General features: G+C 42.8%; 2 protein-coding genes across 3 annotated transcripts in view; both read right to left on the reverse strand.

The window, feature by feature from the left end:
- Nucleotides 1-543: 543 nt before the first annotated feature.
- rfxap (regulatory factor X-associated protein) lies at nucleotides 544-6,829 on the reverse strand. Its single transcript, XM_084074832.1, has 4 exons — nucleotides 6,552-6,829; nucleotides 5,214-5,510; nucleotides 3,421-3,531; nucleotides 544-2,931 (listed from the first exon to the last, which is right to left on the reverse strand). Exons 1-4 carry the CDS (start codon nucleotides 6,705-6,707, stop codon nucleotides 2,827-2,829), a joined length of 669 nt encoding a protein of 222 aa, XP_083930958.1. The 5' UTR covers nucleotides 6,708-6,829; the 3' UTR covers nucleotides 544-2,826.
- Nucleotides 6,830-16,390: 9,561 nt separating this feature from the next.
- Nucleotides 16,391-22,353, reverse strand: part of dclk1a (doublecortin-like kinase 1a) — a gene marked incomplete at both ends in the record, with an annotated part of 117,484 nt that continues 111,521 nt past the window's right edge. For both annotated transcript variants that reach the window (XM_084074822.1, XM_084074821.1), the window contains 6 exons: nucleotides 16,391-16,448; nucleotides 17,338-17,411; nucleotides 17,806-17,919; nucleotides 18,111-18,191; nucleotides 19,334-19,430; nucleotides 19,920-19,997. In XM_084074822.1, coding sequence (XP_083930948.1) covers nucleotides 16,391-16,448; nucleotides 17,338-17,411; nucleotides 17,806-17,919; nucleotides 18,111-18,191; nucleotides 19,334-19,430; nucleotides 19,920-19,997 — 502 coding nt within the window. The remainder of the gene's footprint in view (nucleotides 16,449-17,337; nucleotides 17,412-17,805; nucleotides 17,920-18,110; nucleotides 18,192-19,333; nucleotides 19,431-19,919; nucleotides 19,998-22,353) is intronic.

Genomic DNA, 22,353 nt, shown 5'->3' on the forward strand with positions numbered 1-22,353 from the left:
GTGTGTGTGTGTGTATGTGTGAGTGTTTTACAAATATTGAACAAATGAAAAGTATTTAAAAGCGCCTCTGACTAAAACTCCTAACTCCATTGGATCCTCAAACTGTCGGTCAAACCACTTAACTCCAAGGTTGGAGATGTTTTTCCATCATTCCATCATTGATTAGAATGGACATAGCTGGTTTCTGCTCGACTGCAGAGATATATTTGAGGTTGAAGGGAGATAAAACAAAATAAACTACAGCACACTACACTCTCCTTGACAGAATGCCTGAATCTACCATATAGGCTTACCGTAGATACATCCATGATCAGGGTTCATTATGGCAACTGAGATTTGTAATCCAGGTTTTAAAAAAAACTAAAGCTCTACTCAAAAATAGCTAAAAATTGCCAATCTACAAGCTCACCTCGAAACATGTTGAGCTTGCAGATCTGCTAATTGTATTGACAATTATTTTATTTTTTTACCCATGACATTACCAAAACAGAGACATCAGGTTAAAAGTGGGTACGGGATATAAAAAAAGAACAAGAAATTAGACCATGTTCAACATCATTTTAATTGCACATTCACTATGAAGGGATACAGAATGCAACAAATATATAGATATAAAAACACAATAAAGATACCCACTCTGCCACTCCGTTTAACACTCAGTTCTTTACACAAAACATGTCTTTAGGCTACTTATATAATTTCTCCATAAAAAAAGCCATTCAGGCCAGCTATGATGTACCGTTCTTCATTCCGAGCAAAACGTTTGAATCTTGCTTATGCTGGTAAATACACAGGATCTGCTGGAGTTCCAGATAAACAGATGTTTACCCACTTAAGCACTATTTTATACCAAGTTGTAAAATGGTGCAGCTTGGCGAAAATAGACAATCTACAAGCTCACAATATGTCTGAGCTTGTAGATCGGCTATTTAGGCACATTTGACGTTTTGAAAATCTTTGTGACCTGCCCAAAACAGGGACAGCAGGTCGAAATTTTGAAAATGTAAAAATCCCATGTAATCAAAAAACATTGTATCACCACTTGGCCCTTGTATGATACCATAATCTGACATGCGCTGGACTGTGATTGTCACCCTTGAAAACAAGCCATCAAATTAAAAACAAACAATCACATACAACTCCTTCATTCTTGCAAGCCAATTCGACTAGAGCTAGCAACTAAAATACAAAAATTAGCAGCTGACATTACATAATCTCTCAGACTGATGAAAACTCTCAATATGTCGAAGGAGAATGTGTTCTTCATCGGAGCCGAGGTCCAAATGTGGGTCATAAGTCAAAATGTGTACTCTTAACGTTTACTTTCAGGATAGAAATATCTAATCTTTAGACATGTCAAGTTTATTTATATGGCACGTTTAAAAACGACAGCAGTTGACCCAAAGTGCTTTCCAAAAGACCAATAGCAACATATGGACCATAGTCCATTTACAAAGCAATAATAAAACCTGTAACATTAACAGAAAAACACAGAGAACAACAAACAATGACCTCAAACTATGTTAAAGGCAAGAAAAAAAAGATCTTTAGATTGGATTTAAAATGATAAATGGTGAGGCTTGCCTTACCATTCATCATTTTAGCTGCACTATGCAACTTTTAGGTGTTGTCCAATCTAGTATGTTAATACATTTTAACGTATACAATTGGGGTGGTTTTATTTTGTCTCCCTGCTCTTCTATTGAGACATTTGGATCGTGTCAAAGGTCATGTCTCACCTAGACACAGGATCTGACACGAATTTTGACCTGATGGTCAAGAGTCAATTTATCCCCTGAGCAAGCAGGCCGGCTCTATTAATGGTAAAACAAATTCAGATCCGGGGTAGAAGAGGAAAGTTACATAGTGCAGCTGTAACGACAAACTTAATCTAATGCTACATTTACGTTTAAAATGTAATGCTACATTTATGTCTTGTAACTTCCAGTAAATATTAATACATCATTATTCATAAGTACGTCAGAGTTGAATGGTTTTCCCAATGAGTAAAAGAGAATCCCATGTGTAGACTGCGAGCAGAAAATAAGGGGGTGAGTGTAGCCGAGTGACTCTGAGCCTCTGCCTGAAGACCAAACTACTTCAGAGAGAGAGTAACACCCACGTGCACAACACCAGAGGGAGCTCCACTGATCTCATTTCCCCCAGATTCGGCACAAACATGGGGATGAATTAATTCTACCACTATGCCACCAAAATGTAGAATGCCCTACCAACAGCCATCAAAAAGTGTGACTCCCTACCCTCCTTCAAAACCGCCATAACAGAGCACCTGTCTGAAATTTACGACTGGACCTAGACAAGTCTTCTAGCTTGCCAAAATAAATTACACCCCACCGTTTTTCTGTAAAATATACTTTTACTGCTCCTACTACTGATGATTTCAGAGTACCTCTGTACTTTTTGCAAACTGTTAATTAAGTATTCAATCAATCAAAGAACCAAAAGCCTTCTATCTCCCCACCGGGCAAGGGTGGATTCCCTCTTGGGCTAGTGGTTACGTTGTTTGGCTATAGTGTCCCTTTCCACACAGGTTTGAATCCCATGGCGTTATACTCCCGTCACACGACGGAGCATAAATTAGGCATGGTAGACTAATAAAACAGTAGGAATACAATACAGTGCACAGGACAAAACATACAGTTTTCACACAACAGAGCTGCCAGCGTGTTTGATTGAGGAACTCGCTGTTTTTACAGTGTATTTCAAAAAAAGTTCATCAGGAGTTCTTCCTCGCTCGTTTGTTTGTTTGTTCTGCGGGCGACAAGTCCCCACCACGGCGATGTCGCTGATTGGCCGTGCGATCTGCTAGCAACCCTGAAACTCTGGCTGTGATTGGTTGCGACTCTGCGTGGCCAAGAGATGCTGCTGCTGCTGCAGGAAGCTGATGACCTCTGGACTCCGCAGCAGTGACTTAAAGAATGAATGAACACACATCGGTTTGTATTACTACACTTGCGAGGACCTTCCATTGATTATAATTGACTAAATTAATTCCGAGTAGTGAAGTACCTGACGAAACTAGGTCTGTCACAATTATTACATAATCGTCTAACCGCAATTATTTTTGCATAATTGTCATAATCGTTTCCATGTAGGAAATAATTTCACACATTTTCAAATATAAAACAGCGGAAATAGCAGATCTACAAGCTTACGTGTTGTAAGCTTGTAGATCAGCTATTTCTGCTGTGTATACAATTATTAAATATGTCAAGAATTTCTTTGTATATTCAAGTTATTTGTCATATCAGCCCTGTGCCATTTTGTATTACGCACCCTGTGCTGCTCTATAAGCTTGTAGATCTGCTATTTTTGAAAAGCCAAACAAATCTTAAAATGACACCGATGCTTTCCCGGTCTTAAAGGGTTAACACATTCCACGAGCTGAGTAAAACTCACCAGTCTCTTCTGGTTGAGGACTTGCTCTATGAGAGAAGGTCTGGCTGGCCGGTCACCCATCGCACCGAGACGCTGCTTGTTCACAGACACAGGACGCTCCTCATTGTTTTCCTGACCGACCACAGGGAGCCATGAGTAGGCTAAGCATTACAGTTTGATCTCATGCATTCATATAGATCATTGGTTCTCAAAGTGGGGTCCGGGGACCCCCAGTGGTACTTGAGGGGATACCAGGGGGTCCCTAGCTAAATGAAGGATAGTTAATAGGAACCAAATGAACCATTGTGGGTCTGTAACTCTGAGAGTGTACAAATGGAACCAAATAGACCCTAACCGTTAGGGTCTATTTGGTTCCATTTGTACACTCTCAGAGTTAAATTAACATAGATTTTACAATATAAATTGGGGTCCCAGGGATAGAAATGCCATTAAATGGGGGTCCGTAGCCGAATGCATGTCAAACTGGGGGTCCTCTTGAAATTAAGATGGTTGAGAATCACTGGTAGCTAGCAGTGACAAATCTTCTCTTATGGGGGTCCCTGGCATATCTTTTGAAATGGGGGTCCGCGGGCTAATACGTGCCAATTTGGGGGTTCTTGACATGAAAAAGTTTTGAGAACCACTGATATAGATCATCATCCGGACAGTCGATTCATTGGACAGGATGCATCAGATTTATCATGATCACATATACCCAGCAACCGTTCCAACATATTTGACATGATGTAACCACATACACTCGGCGGTACAGTAGGGCTGATACCGTCGTAACATTATGGACCACAATGGAAACAAGCCCCCTGGGGCTTCCTGTGTTATATTTTTTAACATAACCATTGACTGTATTGTTAGCAAGCCTGCTGATAAAGTATTCAATCAATCAATCAATCAATCAATCAGCTCTGGGGTTATCAGATATCACCCTCTTGGTCATCTTAATCACCAATCTCACCAAGGGCAAATAAAGGCTGGATGTGTGATCAATTACATTGACAATAGTTTTGTAGGTTGTTGTTTACATCTATGTTCCCACTGGACATGGCCTGATCTACAGCATTGGTTCTCAAAGTGGGGTGTGGGGACCCCCAGGGGTCCTTGAGGGAGTTCCAGGGGGTCCCCAGCTAAACGATGGATGTTAGGAACCAAATGGACCCTTATGGTCTATAACTCTGAGAGTTAATGGACCCTAACGGGTCCATTTGGTTCCATTTGTACACTCTCAGAGTTAAATTAACATGGATTTTACAATATAAATTAGGGTCCCAGAGATAGAAATGCCATTAAATGGGGTCCGTAGCCCTAATGCATGTCAAACTGGGGGTCCTTGAAATTATAATGGTTGAGAATCACTGCTAGAGCCCTAAAACTCTTCTCTTATTGGGGTCCCTGGCATATCTTTACAAATGGGGGTCCGTGTCAATTTGGGGCTCCTTGACATGAAAAGGTTTGAGAACCACTGATCTACAGTATATAATGACAGTGAGTGTTGTAAAGGTTAAAGGGATAGTTCACCCCCAAAATGACTTTTTTCCTATTGATTAGTCACCCCATGGAGACTTGAATTCATGGAGATGTTTTTGTCGCATTCCTAAGCCAATACCTTGATGACCAGCGACTCAAAGAGTCTCCTTTGAGTCTCCTACCGGAGACATTAGCATCTTTCCGCCGGTCATCAAATTATTGGCTTAGGGATGCGACAAAAACGAACAAATCTCCATGAATTCCAAGGCTTCATGGGGTGTGAAATTGATAGAAAATAACATTTTTTTTGGGTGAACTATCCCTTTACTTACATCTATCTTCCCACTGGACATGGCCTGGTCGCTCTTCTTCTTCTTGTACTTGTCCTTGTACATCTTGTTGCGGTGCTTCTTGCACATCCAGGGCTTCCTCTGCTTGGCCACCTGGCTGGTGGTCTCCGAGCAGCCGGTGTACGTGCACTGCTTGGGGGCGTGGCTGTGGCCGTCGCCCTCCGACGTGTCGCCGTCGTTCATGTCCTCCGGGCTGCCGCCGCCGTCCCGCGGGTCCGAGGTGTCCAGCACGTCGCTCTCCTCGTCCGGGTCGTCCTCCGTCATGTCGAAGCCTGTGTCCTGGTGGGGCGAGATACAGTGGTGTTAAGTAACTAAGTATATTTACTCAAGTGCTGTACTGTACTGTACTTACGTACAATTTTGAGGTAGTTTTTTACTTTACTGGAGTATTTCCCACTTTCAGTACTTTTACTTCCACTTATTTGGTAGATTTTGATTATTATCACAAAACATACATGAACCACTTCAGCCCTATATACGTTTCGGCCATTTGAAAATAGCCGATCTACAAGCCCACAATAAAGGATTTTTATACATTTCATACATTTGAAAACTTGTGAAATGGGGCATTCTGCCTAATGAGTACTTTCAGAACTTAAAGTACATTTTGACACCCATACTTTTGTGCTTTTACTCAAGTAGGCTACATTTTGAATTCCATGACTTCTACTTGTAAACAGAGTATTTCTCTACATTGCAGTATTGATACTTTTATTTTATACTTTGGCTATTCAAAAATAGCAGATCTACAAGCTCAAGCTATAAGCTTGCAGATCTGATATTTTATGAAAAATCGTGAAAATGTGTGCAAATCTTTGAATATATAGGCTATATATATTTTAAAACAAACACTTTTAACTCAAATCTTTGCTCATGGGGGTCCTTGGAACTAAATATTTTGAGATGGGGGTCCGCGGCCAAATACATATCATTTTGGGGGTCCTTGACATGAAAAAGTTTGAGCACCACTAGCCATGGTTCACATGACGCTTGTCATGTTTCAGGGCTAGAGCACCACTGACATAGAAACATTAAGTTGATCAGAATACAGTAGGGATTTAGAATACATTTGTAGAATCGGCCTCCCTCAGGTCTTAAAGGCAGAACCGTATAAGAGAGTTGTGACACTGGCGTTGACTCCCATAGCAAGAAATGGAATGCGGAAGTGCTCTGTCTAACTCAATGAGATAGTTCCAATGTTTGGAACTATATTTGGTTCCAATGCCCATAGCAGCCCACCGTGCGGCGAGATCAAAGCGTGACGTTACTCTCTCTTCTACACTCTGCTTAAAGGGTTAAGTAATAAAAGCAAGTGATTACTTTGTCTGCTACTGGCGTGATGACATTCCTGCTGTCCACCACGCCGCTCTTGTTCACGTAGTATCTCTGGCCGTCCTTGGTGAGCAGCAGCAGAGAGTCTTTGTCTTTGTTCGCCTGCGACGAACTGTCGTCCTCCTCCATGTTCTCTTCGTTCATTCTTCAATTAATTCCCCCCCTAAGTTATAATAACTATGGGTTATAATGCTTATTAGACTAGTAAAGAGAACCGTTACAGCCACCAGGCCTGGCTGGGTAAGGTTGCAATGGTCGTTGTCGGTTTCACGACATTGGGTGTCCTGTCGAATGTTGCGACTCTAGAGGTTCCCGCTATGGAACGGAACAAAGCTGCGCCCTCTAGAGATACGGAATTCTATAAGACACTATTGTGGGTGTGCCTCAACCTAGATTTTTGCTACAACCAAAACAAAGCGGCTCTTCTTCGGTAAATGGGTTTGTTGTTCTACATTGACATTACGTCGCCCCCTTGTGGTGGATATGGGAGATATCTGGCAAATAAGCGCTTTAGTGTCATTGCCCGACATTACGTCGCCCTCTTGTGGTGAATATGGGAGGTATCTGGCAAATAAGCACTTTATTATGCATGTTAAATAATTATGTTTGTATTTAATCAGTACGCAAAACACTAATATTGTACCCTGTTGTTATTTACAGAGAAATTCAGATAATTCTAGCAGCGAAAGGCTACGTTGCTTTTTTTGCCTAATTCATAACTCGATCATGTGTTTATTATTATATGTTGTCATTTGTTTTATGCTGTGTTCTGTACCAAATGCCTAAAACAATATCTCTGTTATGTATGAACCTCATTAATGGCAATAAAAGTGTGGTGGTAGTAAGTAGTAACATGATCGTACAAATAACATGATGAAATCATATAATCATATGATGTGGAACGCCCTGACACCATCCAAACAAGCACCAATATTTGTGTGATTGGAACTTTTTTTTTTTAACCACTTGAACCCTAAATCTCTTTTCGGAGGAACATTAGCCGAAAATAGCAGATCTACAAGCTCACAACGCTTTGCGCTGCGAGGCGCTGTGAGCATTGCAGATCGGCTATTGTGGGGAGACCAAAAGGGGAGGTAAATGTAATGTTCCCTCTTTTGTGCATATAGTGTTTGTATTTGTTGATGTATTATTGTGTTAATTTTTGTATTCTATGTTGATGAATTGAATACATAGGACCACAATAGAAACAAGTCCCCAGGACTTTTTTTGTGTTATCCTTTTAGCTTCAATGTCTATTCCCAGCCAGCACGCCCACTTGGGTCCCATATGGGTACAAGGTGGGCTACTTGGGTACCAAGTGGGCATGGGCTTGAACTGGGCAAATTATGAGGGTCCCACGTGGGCTGCATGTGGGCTAACTGGGCGTGGGTTGGAAGCGGGCCAGCCCACTTGGGTCCCGCGTGGGCTGCATGTGGGCTACCTGGGCGTGGGTTGGAAGCGGGCAAGCCCACTTGGTTCCCGTGTGGGCTGCATGTGGGCTAACCGGCATGGGTTGGAAGCGGGCAAGCCCACTTGGTTCCCGCGTGGGCTGCATGTGGGCTAACTGGGCGTGGGTTGGAAGCGGGCAAGCCCACTTGGTTCCCGCGTGGGCTGCATGTGGGCTAACCGGCATGGGTTGGAAGCGGGCAAGCCCACTTGGGTCCCGCGTGGGCTGCATGTGGGCTAACTGGGCGTGGGTTGGAAGCGGGCAAGCCCACTTGGGTCCCGCGTGGGCTGCATGTGGGCTAACCGGCATGGGTTTGAGGCGGGAGAGCCCACTTGGGTCCCGCGTGGGCTGCATGTGGGCTAACTGGGCGTGGGTTGGAAGCGGGCAAGCCCACTTGGTTCCCGCGTGGGCTGCATGTGGGCTAACTGGGCATGGGTTAGAACACACACACGCTCGCGCACTCACTCACGCACTCACTAAATCGAATAATGTGTAAACAGATTTGTTTTTGTTTTTTGTTTTACCACTGCCAAACTAAACACTAAGGCCAAAAATAGCAAATCTACATGCTCATAGCTACAAGAATTTGTGTCAGATCCTGTGTCTAGGTGAGACATGACCTTTGACACAATCTAATGTCTCAATAGAAGAGCAGGGACACAAAATGCAACCACCTCAATTATATATATAGTATAAGTTATATTGTATGAACATACTCTACCATACAGATTGGACATTACATTGTATTTTTTTTTTTTTTTACAATTTTTAAGTATTTGTTTTTCATTTATTAGAGATGGCTATGGCAGGTTAACTGTTAACCGTTTAACTGGTAACCATTAAAATGATCCCTGGCTAATAAACCAATCTTCAAGCTTGTAGATCGGCTATTTTTGGCAAAGAGGTTTGGTGTAGAGGGGTGAAAAAGAGCAGACCCAAGTACAAGTTTACTAAGGGTTTAAGTGGTTAAAGGGGCAGTTACCCAACTCACTTTTTCTCAGATTTGAGTATAAATGTGTCATTTGTGATAGGGATAATACAATTTATTATCAGAAAAGAGAAAAGAGAGCTTTCTGCTTTCTTTCAGTTACAGTAAATGTTTTGCTTCAAGTCAAAGCATTTGTGTATTCTCCTGGTCAAATCCAGACTAATTCCCTTCCCCCCTGACTGCCTGTTAATGGCTGTGACCCTGTGGGGGGCACACACAGATAGCAACAATGAAACAATGGGTATGCAAAGTATCAAAGCCAGATAGGTTGGAGAGGTTGGTGGTTTAGTTTCTTTCTTTCTTTAAAGGTTAGTTTTATTTTTTCATTGTAATATGGATTAGTCAGAAAAGTAAAAATAAAATAAATAAAAATAGCCTTAGCTTAGGCAGCAGTGGGGACACACATTTCTTCCTTTTAGAGAGAGAGAGAGAGAGAGAGAGAGAGAGAGAGAGAGAGAGAGAGAGAGAGAGAGAGAGAGAGAGAGAGAGTGTGTGAGAGAGAGAGAGAAAGAGCTCGGGTGTTCATTTAGAAAGTCGTATGTTTACATCAGCACAGGTTATGTTGATAAAGGCTGGTAAAGTTTGCTTGTATGCAGTATTACACACTTTACTTAAGACAGGCAAGGCCATTGTATTTAGTTTTCAGTTAGTATTTTATTGTTATTTATTTATTGTTTATTTGCTCAGGCATTTCTAAGGACAGCTAAAGGTCCTGATTGCTTTGGGTCCTAAAGGCCCCCTCTTTGTGTCCACTAAATTCAAATTTAAACTGACAAAGGACTCAAACAGCAAAGCAGAGAGGAGGATTGCCTTGTGATGGATTTCTGCTTTCATAACTAAGTAAGTAAATATTTAAATGGTGGACTGCTCTGTTTAAGTAGTAGATTGTGCATTACTCTGTTCTCAAGCTAAACTTTATTTTCATGCTGTTTTATGCTGCTCAGTTTGGGCATTCGTCCTGCTTGTCTTGGTGAATCATTATAGTATGCTAACTTTAAATGTAATTTGGCAACACATTTGATGTATACCAGTAGAAGGCATGCCACAGCATATACAGTAATGGAAAGTTTCATAATTCTATAATTTTAACAGTTGGCTTCTTGTCATTTCTATTAGGAGGACTGAAGAACACAAGGATGCAGAGAAGGCTCTCTCCAAGTGGTTCACTGGGGCTTGTGATAGAGGTGGAAACAAAGTTTGAGCTCAGAGACATCTTCCACAACTGGATGATGCACCACCCCAGTAGACAAGTCTCTGTCTCTCTTTCTCTCCCCTTAGCAGCACAATGCTTGGTTGGTTATGTCACTGGGGATTTAAACAGAAAGGCTCAAGAGACACCCAGGCACACAGAGGGCCCAGATTCATCTGCAACATGAAACTGGATCTCAGAATCCCTCAGCCCTGTTACATAGACAATGGGCTCAAAAGACACCCACACGCACAGAGGGCCCAGATTCATCTGCAACATGAAACTGGATCTCAGAATCCCTCAGCCCTGTTGGACATGGACAATGGAAGATTTTGATGCACACTATTTTAATTTTTTGGACCATTGTTATTCTTATATTTTGTTCTGATATTAGTCTCTGTGAAGGATTGTGAGAATATTTGTTTGCATTTTAATTGTACAATTTGTTATGTATATACTGTATGTGCACCTGCACATTTGATGTGTGTGCCTTCTCTTCCTGCACATTTACACTGCTGCTTCAAAAAAAAAAATCTTTTCCTAAATTAGAGCCAATTCTTTTTTTTAACCCTTTTTCTCCCCAATTTAGTTGTTATGCCAATTGATTCCTCCCCACACACATTTGTGTGGTCACTCCAGTGAGGAGCCCCCACCAGGAGGACGCAGAGCGTTCGTGGAGCATTGTGGAAATATTTGTTTGCATTTTAAGCGTACAATTTGTATGTATATACTGTATTTACATTTGATGTGTGCCATCTTTTCCTGCACCTTTAGACTGCTGCTATCTTTATTCCCATTTTTATTGTCATTGTATTTTCATTATCTTGTAATAATGTTTTTAATAAATGTGTCAAAAATATATATTGTCTATTTTCATCCTGGTAAAACTGTACTTTAGGTGTGTTTACAAGAATTAACACGGTTCATGTTTGCTGCTTAATCTATTGGAACCATTGCACAAACAAACCCAGTTAGGACTCACCTCAGTCCCATATAGACTTGCCTAGTTGGGGCCCAGTTAGAACCCACCTAAAGCCCACATGGGCATCCCAGTTGCGACCCACCTCGGTCCCATATAGACTTGCCCAGGTAGAACCCACCTAAAGCCCACATGGGGCCCATGTGGGGCCCAGGTAGAACCCACCTAAAGCCCACATGGGGCCCATGTGGGGCCCAGGTAGAACCCACCTACAGCCCACATGGGGCCCATGTGGGGCCCAGGTAGAACCCACCTAAAGCCCACATGGGGCCCATGTGGGGCCCAGGTAGAACCCACCTAAAGCCCACATGGGGCCCATGTGGGGCCCAGGTAGAACCCACCTAAAGCCCACATGGGCCCCATGTGGGCATCCCAGATGGGACCCATGTAGATCCCGCTGACATGCCGACATGGGGCCCATATGGTTTAGCCCACCTTGTACCCAAGGTGGGCTAAGCCCAGGTAGAACCCACCTACAGACCACATGGGGCCCATGTGGGGCCCAGGTAGAACCCACCTAAAGCCCACATGGGGCCCATGTGGGGCCCAGGTAGAACCCACCTAAAGCCCACGTGGGGCCCATGTGGGGCCCACCTAAAGCCCACATGGGGCCCATGTGGGGCCCACATGGGCCCCATGTGGGCATCCCAGATGGGACCCATGTGGGGCCCGCTGACATGCCGAGATGGGGCCCATATGGGATGCCCAAATGGGGCCCATATGGGATGCCCACATGGGGCCCATGTGGGACCCACGTGGGCGTGCTGGCTGGGTTACTGCACCACGTGCTGTTTACATTTCTGACTAATAAAGTATTCAATCAATTAATCATGTGTTTATTATAATGGGCCCTATCTTGGGCGCCGCCTTACCCATTATCCCTAAACTTATTAGCCATGTTTTACTATTTTGAAAAACATTTTCAAATAGTTCAACTAGCCGCTCTACATTGACACGTTGTGAGCTTGTAGATTGGCTGAAAAAAATGGCAAAGAAGTTTAGGGCAGGGGTCTTCAACGTTTTCAGGCCAAGGACCCCCTAGCTGAGAGAGAGAGATGAAGCAGGGACCTCCCTCTATATTGTATAAAGTTTTGTTTCAGATGAAACTTTTTTTGTTTACTTGGTCTGCTCTTTTTTCCCTCTACACCTAAACCTCTTTGCCAAAAAAAGCTCACAACGCCTCGCAGCGCTAAAGTTTTCCTCAGGAAAAGGGATGCTAGGGTTCAAGTGGTTAAGGTAAAAAATTAAAAATCATATCAAACAAAGATTTGGCGGACCCCCTGTAGTAACTCTGAGGACCCCCTAGGGGTCCCGGACCCCCTGTTGAAGACCCCTGGTTTAGGGATAAGGGGTAAGGTGGTGCCCAAGGTAGGGCCCAATATGTTGTCCTTTGTTTTATGCTGTGTTCTGTAACAAATGCCTAAAACAGAAGTACAAATAACATGTAGTATAATAAAACATGCTGTATAATGTTGATACTTATAAAAAAAATAAAAAAAATACAGAGATTATATTAACCACATTCCCAAGTACTTGTTATATATTTTTGTATTTATTTGATTGACCTTTTTTTTTTTTTTTTTACACAGAGGTACAGGTATTGGTATTGCAACAGATTTGAATACGGCGGTTTTGAACACTTTATTTTAACCATATGTTTACAACTGTGCCAGAGATGGTGGATTTCCACTGCAGGTAGGGCTGGGCAAATATATCGATATTATATCGATATCGTGATATGAGACTATAGATATCATCTGGGATTTTGAATATCGTGATGAATTGATAAGGCATAACTGTTGTCTTTTTCCTGGTTTCAATCACTTAAAGACTTATTCATAAATAGCAAAAAGTATGCGATGCATTGTGAGCTTGTAGATCAGCACTTTTTGCAATCGTCCCAAAAAATATGGTTATGTTTGATTTTGTCCACATCGCCCAGCCCTAACTGCAGGTTGAATTCATAGAGAAACTCATCAGGTGATTATGGTGGCACACGTACTGTACTGTATTCAGTGGTGGAAAGTAACTAAGTACATTTACTCAAGTACCGTACAAGTAAAATATTGAGTTTTTTTTTTTACTTTACTTGAGTATTTCCAATTTTCAGTACTTCTACTCCACTACATCTCAAAAGGCAAACAATATACTTCTACTTTACTTCTACTTTTGTACTTTTACTCAAGTAAATTTTGATTACCTGCCTTTTACTTGGAACAGAGTATTTCTACATTGCAGTATTGATACTTTTACTTAAGTAAAACATGTGAGTAATTTTTTCCACCACTGACTGTATTTAGTATAAAATAGTTTTGAACTACAGACACGTACATGACAAAGTGAGAACGGTATAACGGGAAGAGTGGGCACTAAGGAGGAGTGGGCACCTCAATGTAAAATTGTCTATTTGGTCCAAAATGTAAAAAACTAAAAAATGTATTGGGAAAAAGTAAGTAAAGTACAGTATACATGATTAGAACACGATTGAACATTTGACAATTAACGTCTAATATTTCCATAATTGCTACAAAACCTGTATATCAGTAATTTTTGGCATGAACAAGAAGTTGAAGGGTAAATTTAAGTCTGAGAATGATGTACCATGCATGTTGAAATCATGTATACTTTACATTTACATGACCATTTTTCAAATATTGTATTTTTTTATATTTTGGACAAAATAGCACATTTTACATCAAGGTGCCCAGTCTCCTTCAGTGCCCAGTCTTCTTGTATCCTTGGGAACCACTATAAGGAGGTCGTCTTAATAAGTGTTCTCCTCTTCCAACCTTATTTTGTCCAGCTACTAGATATAATAACTGGCGTTTCCCCAGAGTTCCTCTCCCGTCCATTTGAATACAGGAAGTGACATCATTCATTCCCAGAGTCCAGCTGACTTAGAGGCAAAAAAAATGGCGGCCTCTTTCTTCTCGGCCAGAGGTTTCCTGAACTGTTGTCCGTTTCGTCTTAGTAGATAACACATAAACACTGATTCAGTTTGCTTTTAATACTGTTCTGGTAGACCTACTACTAGTAAAGAAATATACTGTATTGTGAACTATCAAAATAAATCAAATTATGTTATTTACATAACATACAAACAAGACCTCGTCACTAAACCAAAAACATGTGTTTGTGTTTTTTTCATAAGAAAAGGCTACGGTATGTGTGTCATGCTTTCATCTGTATAAATCATGAAGCTACTGTTTGGTTGATATTTTGGATAGACTTGTATAGAACCCACTTTAAACATCCCAGTACTGCTGCATTTGAAATCACAATGCTCTCCTCCATTAGTGCCGTTATAGTCGTCCACTGCCCATAACGTCTGTCCCTCATATACCATGATTGACTGGAGATAGATTCCTGATGCCATTGTTGGTGCACTCAGGTGATCCTCCTAATAAACAGCCTGAACGTCCTCATTCAGTACTGTTAAGCCTGATCTATAGCTAACCACTGAAACCCTATATGGTTGTGGGGGAAGCCACAACCATTTTATTTTCGGTGAGTGACAACAATTGAATACAAATCAGGCTTTATACCCTGTTATCCTCGACAATGTCAGCGCTGTTACACATCCTCAACGGTGTCAATACTGTTACCTCTCATCCTCAATAGTGTGCAACAGTATTGTACAATCTGTGAGCTCAATGACGCTCCATCTTCACTTTGACTTTATGTTACACAGATAAAAAGCAGCAACACAAGGCTTCGGTATTTTTGTTAATGAGCATCACAAAACAACAGAAAAATACGCAACACACAATGATGTAATCAAATGAGACACAAACAGTCTGGTGATATATGCTGGAATCTGCAAAATGTTCAACCAAATGAGATTGTTTGAGTGTTCTTTGTTTAGTTTTTTTTTTACGTCTAAGTCTGTCAAGTGATGAATTAACCAGTAAACCAGCTTACAAGGAGCACCAAATGCACCGTTATATTGTCTATAAGTGCATTCCTGCGTAAAATGTTAACTAAGTGTGCGGTCAAACATCACAGGAAAGGCATCACCAGTAATGTGAGGTTCAAAGAAGAAGCGTCCCCCCCTAAATGTTCTCCCCCCTAAAAGTTTTTTTATTTATTTACCCTCCCTTTTCTTTTTCTTTTTTAAACAAAAGTGATCTGCACTTTTTGTGAGAAAACAACGCAAAGTTCTCACGAAAGTTACTCTCAATTACAAACCTATAGCACAGCTATTAATGGATCTACATGTCTACGACTACTCCCACCTCCTGCCCTAACAATTTATTTCCACACCATCGTGGCTCTTCTGCCAAGTCAAAAAAATCTTGTATGAAAAAAGGACAAAAGTAAACAAATTTAGAAAAAAAAAGAAACACGTGAGAGCGAATAAATGATAAATCAATAATAACACGGATCAATAAAACATTTTTGTCCATATTCTTGTATTGCCTAGTGGAGGCAGCTTTGCCCCTCCTTGAAACACGTTTTTTTTTTGTTCAAATATTTTTCTTTTCTTTTCTTTCCACGTCGTCGAGCCCTGATCATCACATCAGGTCGACCACTGCTGTCGACCCTTTCTCTGCTCCTCGAGCTCTGCGACGTGTTGCTCAGATGAGAGATAGGTGTACAAAATCAGTCCTTCTTCTTTGTCTCCCCCACCCCCCTCCCCTCTTGTCATTGTCCTTGTCTTTTTCCTGCCCTCGTGGTGTCTCCTCTTCGGCCCCTGACACCCCACCTCTTGGGGGTAAAGAGGTGGGGGGCAGGCGGAGGATGGAGGACAGAGGGCAGAACGTGTCCCCCCCTACCCCCCTGTTTTCCAACAGTTTTATCCCCCTTGTTTTGTCTGTGGTGCTGCTGGGTGGACGGACGGGGGAGAAAGAGAGAGAGGGGAGGGCGGTCGGTCGTCTCCTCATCCCCTTCCTCCTTCTCCTTCCTGTAGAAGGAGGAGTCGGGTGAGGACTTTGTCTCCTCATCTGACCCCTCTCCTCCCTCCCTCCCTCTCCTCTCCTCTCCTCCTGCCCTCCTCTTCGGCTCTAGAACGGAGAGCCGGGCGAGCGGCCCGTACTTTCGTCGGAGTCGGACGGAAGGCTGAAGCTCGGGGAGAAGAGGTCGGAGGTTAGGCGGGCGGCGGCGGGGGGACGGTTCAGAGTGGGAGGAAGAGGAGGAGGCACCAGGAACAGGGCGGTGGGGGGACGTACCGGAGGCTCCGCCCCCGTCGTCGTCCTCCTCGCCGTCGGCAGCCACGGTGGCGACATCACATCCTGGTGGCGTCCTCGTCGGAGAAGCGGCCCCTCCTTATCAAGAGCGGTGGTCTGACGGAGACACAAAGATAACACAGAGCCCAGTTAGGGTTCAGACACATTCATATTAGCAATGGTGGCACATCTAGTAGTAGTAGTAGTAGTAGCAGCAGTAGTAGTACAGTAACAGGACAGAGGGAAAACATCAATGCAAGCACAAGGAGCCATCGTTGACATGAGCGGCAACAACACACAACGATCAATGTTATTTTGTCCGAGGATGCAGCATTCACAAAGACCTAGCTCACAGTAGAAGACGTCTGCAAAGGCGTCAACGTGTAAGATTAGTATTTGGTTGGTTTGGGGAAGAAGCAAACACTTTATAAACAACAGACAGGTTTGAGGGAGGATACTGACAAGGGGAATTTCAACAATTCAATGGAGAGCAATTCTGACATCGCCCTGAAACCTATACTTGGGTTGCTTGCGCGACATGATGCACAAGTTGCAACCAAGTATAAATCAGGCATGATGACTAACATGGTTGTGACATCCACAAGACTCAACACGTTCCGCCTGACTCAGTCGCACGCAGGAGGGTGTCACGTACCGAAAATAAGGCTCACAACATGACACGACGCAGCGTGTTCTGAGCTTGTAGATCAGCTATTTTCGCTGTGTGACACCCATGCGCATCTCAGCATGAATCAAGACTTCCACAGAGACATGAATACAAACAAAGACACGATGCCGAGGATTCAAGCAGGGCTGCACATGACACTGACTTGACAGGTGACAGTCACATGAAGCTGCCAAAGCGCACAACAACAACAACAATAACCAATCAGCAGGCTAGCATTCAGGGAGGGGAGGAGTCTGCAAGCAGTCAGTCAACAACAAATAGGTCCATTTATCGTTTTTTTTTTCCTGCTGGTTTGCATCCACAGAAACCATGGCGTACCTGATCCAGTACATGGCCGGGTGCTGGTAGAAATCCAACGACCCGGATCTCTGCATGGTAAAGCTGTCGTCCAGCTGGACATAAGAGAGAAACCAGAAACCCAGTATACAGTCAGGCCTCCTATAGGACAGGCCTCAGGACTGGAGCAACCCAAACCACAGAGAACTCAATCAAAAGAATCACAGTCTGTGTATTGGCCAGGTGTGTTCTCAAGCCAGTAATTCTACCTTGGCTTTGATAACAGAAGAAAGAAAAAGTATAAATGTAAAATATACAAAAGTTAGAATAAAAATTAAAATAGGCATAATAATAATAATAAGAGGGTTATTAGGTACAATCATTGTCATAACAAAAAGCACAGAATACTTTAACTTTGCGACTCTTAGTCGATGACATCCTCAGAGCTTTACTCTGAACCGTGTCCAAAGCATTGTGGGAACTGCCGTTTCCAGTGAGTATATAACTTACGCTGATGACTGACACTGCTGCGGTGGTGTCTGTGTCCTTGGGGCTGGTGTTGAAGTGTTTCTTTATCTTCCCTTGTACTGACAGCTGATGCTCGTTCTCACACAGAGCCTCGTCCTGGAAGAGACACAAAGTGTTATTATGTAACAATGGTGAGGAGAGGAGGTGGGAGGAGAAGAGAGGAGAGGATAGAAGAGGGGAGGAGAAGAGAGAAGAGGGGAAGGGAAAAACTAAACGAGACGATACAAGACAAGAGAGCGGAGGGGAGGAGAGGAGAGGAGAGGAGATAGGAGGAGAGGTATACTCACAGTGACCCAGGGATGTTCTAACACCTGTAGAGCTGTGTGTCTCTGATCAACTTCTACCTCCAACATAGAACGGACCAGCTCCTACACACGAGAGACATCGGAGAGAAAACAAACGATTGGTTGTCATCTAACAGTGGTGTAAAGTAACTAAGTGCATATACTCAAGTACTGTACTTAAGTACAATTTTGAGGTACTTTTACTTTACTGGAGTATCTACAATTTTCAATACTTCTACTTCTACTTCTACTCCACTACATCTCAGAGGCAAATATTGTACTTTTACTTCACTACAATTATTTGAAAACTTTAGTTACTAGTTACTTTGTAGATTGGGATTATTATTACAAAACATATATTAACCCTATTTAAACTTTGGCTATTTGAAAATAGCCGATCTACAAGCTCACAATGCGTCGCGATATTGTGAGCTTGTAGATCTGCTATTTTCAAAAGATTTCCATTCATTTTATACATTTGAAAACTTGTGAAATGGGACATTCTGCACGATGAGTACGTTCTACTGTTGGTAGTTTAAGTACATTCCAATTAAGTGATTCCAATACTTTTGTAGTTTTACTCAAGTCAATTTTGAATTCCGGACTTGTACATGTAACAGAGTATTTCTACATTGCAGTATTGATACTTTTACTTAAGTTAAGCATGTGAGTACTTTTTCCATCACTCTCATCTCATGCTTCAAACCAAGTGTTCACGGTTGCATCAGCATTTTCCAGAAAACGTCAGCTGTTGTGCAGTCTGAATTGATCTTCTGAAATGAGCTGTAGTAGCTGCTGCAGTGTATAATCTCCCCTGTAGAATCTGAACTCTGACAGTGTACACCAGTGGTGGAAAGTAACTAAGTACATGTACTTAAGTACAATTTTGAGGTATTTGTACTTAACTGGAGTATTTCCAATTTTCAATTCTTTTACTTCTACTCCACTACATCTCAGAGGCAAATATTGTACTTTTACCCCACTACAATTATTTGAAAACTTCAGTTACTAGTTACTTTTTTGTTTTTGATTATTATTACAAAACATACATTAACCACTTCAACCCTATACATTTCGGCCATTTGAAAATAGCCGATCTACAAGCTCTGAGCTTGTAGATCTGCTATTTTCAAAAGAGTTTTATTCATTTGAAAACTTGTGAAATGGGACATTCTGCATAATGAGTACTTTCTACTTTTGTAGATTTTACTGTGTGTTTAAATTACCTTGGCTGTGTCTGAGACATGGTCCCAGTATGGAGAGGGAAACTCCAGATTCCCCAACAGAATCTGATCAAACAGGAGCTCCTGGTCCTCACAGCTCCTGTAGACCAAGCATTAAAAACAATCACTAAAACACGGTCACATCAAGACATTCTACTGACTGACTACTGGCTGTGTGGGTGTGAGTAAGGGTGGCAAACAGGGATAAACAGTTGGCGATATTCCAAGGGTCCCTTTAGTGGAGGAGTCATGTGTGGTATATTGGCACGAGGCCCAGGAATACAAGCTTAGACCCCTGGGTTTCTGTCTCTAAGCATTGGATGGAACCGATGCATTACTATCACTAACCACCAGGGGGTGTCTAATACCACTGTGTGTGGATAAACATGGAAATCAGTTCAAGGATTTGAAAATGGAAAGACTAGCAATACACAACAAAGCTGGTACAAACAACGTGCAACATGCATGTAAATGTGTGTGTGTGTGTGTGTGTGTGTGTGTGTGTGTGTGTGTGTGTGTGCGTGTGCGTGTGCGTGTGCGTGTGCGTGTGCGTGTGCACGTGCGTGAGTGTGTGCGTGTGCGTGCTTACCCTCGGAATGGAGGGAAGCCACACAGTAGAATGTAGGTGATGACTCCAGCAGCCCAGATGTCCACCTTCAGTCCATACCTGCACACATGACAGAACAACAGACAGAGAGTCACAGATAATGAAGTTACATAACATAAAAAAATAAACTGGAGATTGTAAAGCAAGTGTGCTTGACAACAACACTGAAGTTTAGCGCCAGTGTGAATTTCTTTTATAATTGTTTTCATTTATTTCGTTTTCGTTTTTTGTATATTCCTTATTTACAATTACTTATCTACAATTAGGCATTTATCAGATACTCATACCCAGAGCGACTTTACAATAAGCAAGGTAAAAACACACATCAAATGCAGAGAGACAGTGTAGCAGTGCCTTAGTAAACTTGGTTTAGCAAACTAAACCATGAACCTAGCACCATCATAACAATATACTATCTATAGAAAATGCTTTATAGTTCTTTTTACATTGTGGTTAAGAAAAACAAGCCTATTCTTGTGTAGCCTACAGTATGTAACTCCAATTTGTGGGAAGTTTTGACCAAAAAAAAACTATTTCACCCACCCTTTCACACCTGCAAAAGTGTGATGTGACAATACACTTGAAAGTTGTTTCATTTGTCATGATTCAGTGAGATTATGTCTCACTTCAATGAGTCATATGACACACTGTGATCATCATACAATCTGCTCACTCTGACTCCCTAAATGTTCATCTGCGAGTCTTATTTTCTGCTGTCCCGTTTCTGTCCAGTTCTCCTGTCTGCATTTTGTAATTTGTCCTATGATTTGTCATATTGCATTCATGCTGTATGCCCTCTGTCCTTCAACCACAGTCCTGCATTAGACCCTTTTTTCCTGTCCAAATAAATAAGCTGTTATATGCCCATGGCCTTCATGGCCTCCATGAAATTCCTGCCCTGGAACGAACCACTACACCAACGCAGCAGTGCCCATTCGGGGAGGGAGGGGTCGTTTGGAATCTGTGGCCGTTCGGAAAAAGAGGCCGACCGCAAGGAGAAGTATAGGAGAAGTTCTGCTTGTTTGCAGCATTCCTGAGAACCTCTCATCATTCCGATGGACTTCACACTCGACACGGCTCTCTCCCCCCTCGGGTCCCATGCAGCAGTACACCCACCAAAGTGGGACGTCGATCAACATCGGATCCCAGGATTGCTTTCTGAGAAAGACAGCCTGGGGGGAATTTTCAAGTGAACAGCGTGTAGACTGAAGCTGGGTATAGACTGGAGCTGGGGCCATGCATTGACCCAACTGCTCACTCATTCTATCTGTAGTTTCCAATCCCTATACCCCCCCGCCCCCCTCCAATCTCACTCCACTCTCTGAGATAGAGATTCCAGTGGAGGTTTTGAAGGGCTGGCTGTGCAAGGCTATAGGTGACTCTCCACCAAACAGACTACTTCAGACTATTTCAGGCTAACAGACTGGTAGTCTGTTGGCAAAAGTTGCCATAAAGCAGTCGGCCGATGCGCACATTGTTGCATAGCATGTTTAGCTCTAGTCTAGTCGATAGCGTTGTCAGATAGCGACGGAACGACGCTATCCGACAACAATTTGTCGGCACTATGCGCTTTCCAACGCCTCCCAACGCTGAGACGGCCCGAAATCGGTGCGGTGGAGAGCTGCCTTATAGGTGTCACAGTCTGACCTAGGAGTGGGTGTGTCTGGATCAGTGTGACCACCTGCTTTCATTCACCTCCAATCAGGCCCACACTATTTAAGGCCCAGCCTCTCTGCTGGCCATTGCCAGATTGTCTTGTTTGTCTTGCTGTCAAGCATTACTGAAGCCTAGTTTCGATTCAAGTTTTTGCCGTGTACTGATCTCTGCTTTGTCCCCTAGACCTCGGTTTTTGCCCAGTCCCTGCCTGTACCTCCGCCCTCGTTGACTGCCCCCCTGGATATCGACCCCCGCTTCCCACTGTTTATTCTCTGCCTGCCCCTTGCCTGCCTTTGACGTTTTTTGTGAATAAAGCCTGTTTTCAGTGCCTTCTGCCTCTGCATTCTGAGTCCTTCCATGTGCGCCTGACAATAGGGCTGTGTCCCAAATCATTCACTCATTCACTATACTCCCTATACGCAGCACACTCGACACGGCTCTCTCCCCCCTCGGGTCCCCAGCAGTACACCCACCAAAGTGGGTGTACTGCTCCCTATAGGGAGTTCTATGTAGAGGATAGTGAACTCATCGGCCAAACAACAACGCATTTCGGAACACCTATTTAGAGCGGTGTCAATGACGTCATTGCCGTCCCATGAGCCAGATAAACTTCTGTCTTTCAGGGTTTGCATTAGTGACCACCCTACTTTTCACAATGCATTGCATGGACTATAAGTCCACTATTATGCAGTTATTACTGTATACTCAATATTGTAGCAACACAATCCTTTTAAACCATTTATCCATATTTGATTCTTTG

Source organism: Gymnoscopelus microlampas, assembly GCF_963454915.1.
Source record: "Gymnoscopelus microlampas genome assembly, chromosome: 12".
NCBI classification, from domain to species: domain Eukaryota; kingdom Metazoa; phylum Chordata; class Actinopteri; order Myctophiformes; family Myctophidae; genus Gymnoscopelus; species Gymnoscopelus microlampas.

Bases quoted from the DNA above. Each gene is read 5' to 3' on its own strand.
- rfxap (XM_084074832.1), bottom strand. From the start codon at position 6,707: ATGAACGAAGAGAACATGGAGGAGGACGACAGTTCGTCGCAGGCGAAC. The intron at 3,532-5,213 runs GTAAGTAAAGGG...GTGGTCGGTCAG, and splicing joins TGTCCAGTGGGAAGATAGAT to GAAAACAATGAGGAGCGTCC. The intron at 2,932-3,420 runs GTGAGTTTTACT...TCATTCTTTAAG, and splicing joins TCCTCAACCAGAAGAGACTG to TCACTGCTGCGGAGTCCAGA.